Here is a 2,597-nt window from a genome sequence, read left to right on the forward strand (position 1 = left end):
TTTTGATTGGACAATATATAGCTATGAATACATCATTTGTATTACTACAGTCTTGAGGAAGTATGACAACTGGGGACGTGGTTTGGACAGGATGCACTTCAAGTTAGCTTGTCGTTTATCAACAAAGCTTTTCAGTACATCCTCCAGACTGGCTTACTGTCATAGTTATGTTTTTAAATACCACATACCACACAGTCTATCTTGATATCTTTCTATGACTCGTAATAATTCCATACTAGATCTCTGGATTGCTTTAAATACCTACATTCAGAGAATACGAAATACAATGAAAGACTTGCAGGATCATTGATACAGTTATATTGCCAGTAATGTTTGACTAGAGCTAAAAAATTGTCTAATGATTACTCTTACAAAAAAATTGCTCTCCAAATCTATAGGCAATGGAGATCACCATACATTCTTAATGAAAAGAAATTAATGGAGTTTTATGTTCTACTTTTCTGCACCTAACTGGGCTAATGAAGACTGGCAAAGCCATGCAGTGTACAATGAGGGTAATTTTGATTTCCAGTTGTCGAAGGATATTTAACAGGTACAACCTATCATCTCAAATTATGCCAGGAAGAAATATGAAAGAATGAAAATATAACTTACCTCTAACTTGGCGTCTAATTGTGAGTCAGAAGCTACCACATGTTCATCTTCCTTCTTGCCTAGTTTTTTAATAACAGCCTGTTTTGTTGTCCAGTATGTTTCTTTCATTCTGTGTAGAGTAGAGGTGTTGGTATTCTCAACATGACGGTCATAGTTTGACCCTGAATACCCACGATTCCTAATAAAACACCAAATATTAATTAATAAGAACAAGTGGTTTTGGCAGCCTCCTGAGATTGGGGGTACAGATTGAATCATGGGGTACAACTGTGGAAACTGAATTAAAAATGCTGCAATTCTGTGGAAGAGGCATAGTTGCAAACCCTCTCATTAAACTTTGGATTGACTTGGTGCATTCTGGCACATATTTCAAATAAAGTGGGGGTACAATTGGGAGTGTTTTGTGATTACACTTATTGCAGGAACCACAGACGTCTGATTGAAAATTGGAATGGTGCAAATTGATGCTATAAGTGTCCCAAAAATGAAATGAAATGAATGGAGTTTTATGTCCTACTTTTTGCACCATGTGGGCTAATTAAGACAGGCAACGCCATGTAGGATGCAATGAGGGAAAATTTGCCAGAACAGCAGCATTAGTCTGCTCTTTTTTGATTTCAACTGTTTGGGGAGCACAGCCTGTTGCAAACAAGGCCTCGGTTTATTGTCCCATCCGGACGACTAGACGCAATTGTCCCCAATACAAGAATTTAGAAAACCTCTCTAAAAGCCATTTAATAGGCAAGATGATTGCAGTAAGACAAGAAAGTTGGGAACTTACATTTTGAAAAGTGTTTTCCAGACTTCAGGGAATGAAACAAAAACAAAACAATAATGGATAAAGATTTCGGGTGACCTGGAAGACAAATAATATTGTATTGTATTGTGTCTCAATACACATTGTATCTATGGCTGGGTAAAATGATTGAAATAATTGACTATCATTGCTAAGAATTTATAATTTTGATTATTGATTTTCAAATATCATAATCAATTATATGTCAAAGTTATATGTACCCGTTAACAAGTAGTAATCTCTTTCACATAGGTTCCCTTCAGCACATAACTTACCCACAATAAACTATAATAACCAATCAAAGCAAGAATATACTCATATATTCTATGATGCAAAAATAACCCATGAAATTAAGAATTTCAATTTTTTTTAATTTAGTATTTACAGGGTTTCTCAACTGAATTATTTTGATTATTAATTGATTATTGATCTGCCATCGATAATCAATCTCAATTTAGTAATCAATAACAAGCCTAGCACTAATCTATCTTGGCATGATTGTACACAAATCGGCTGACATTCTGGTTTCTTTTCTATATTTTATTTACACACAATCAATGAATCAAATGAGCAAGCTATGTTAATTGAAATTATTTATAGAAAAAATCTTCCATAGAAAAACAAGCTGTTACATTAGGTCTGTAATTATCATTCTGTTAGTTACTATATTTAGTAACAAACAGTATTGAAATTTAGGCTGTCATATTTCTGCAACAAATAAATTTCAGTGCATAGTTCACCATTTTCAGTGATTGATTTGGGTTTTTATTTATAATATGTTTTAAATAGTCTTCAGAAGTATTACCAACATCTTCGATAAATCTGGACACACATAGATTTCAAGACTTAAATTTTAAGGTGAGCTGTGAACACTATTACAGAATAGCTTAGCTAAAAATAATCATGTTTCTGAGACTAAGGTATGATTGGTCAAACTGATGGAGAACTTGTCCCTTTAAGTCAATGCTCAGGTACGGTACTGAAATCGTGCTTTATTAATAATATTTTCCCAGATTTTTTATCAAACTATTAACAAATTTAAATGTAAAATCAGACTTCATGTCATGTTTGATTCACTGAACTTCAATTGTGTTTTTTTGGTCAAAGCTTGCGAACTAACCTGCAACAATTGAAGCATGGCAAATCTTAAGCCCCATGCTTCAATGCAGTCAGAGACTTAGTTTAG

The 2,597-nt window shown here is 33.7% G+C and overlaps 1 protein-coding gene across 1 annotated transcript; it reads right to left on the reverse strand.

The window, feature by feature from the left end:
• Positions 1–183: 183 nt before the first annotated feature.
• On the reverse strand, positions 184–744 carry LOTGIDRAFT_60273 (hypothetical protein; the record flags this gene model as incomplete). The annotated part of the gene is made up of 2 exons (XM_009066625.1): positions 184–261; positions 616–744. Coding segments are annotated over 2 exons (207 nt in total), but the record flags the coding sequence as incomplete, so codon positions are not given.
• Positions 745–2,597: the final 1,853 nt, after the last annotated feature.

This window comes from Lottia gigantea (genome assembly GCF_000327385.1).
Source record: "Lottia gigantea unplaced genomic scaffold LOTGIsca_781, whole genome shotgun sequence".
NCBI lineage: Eukaryota > Metazoa > Mollusca > Gastropoda > Lottiidae > Lottia > Lottia gigantea.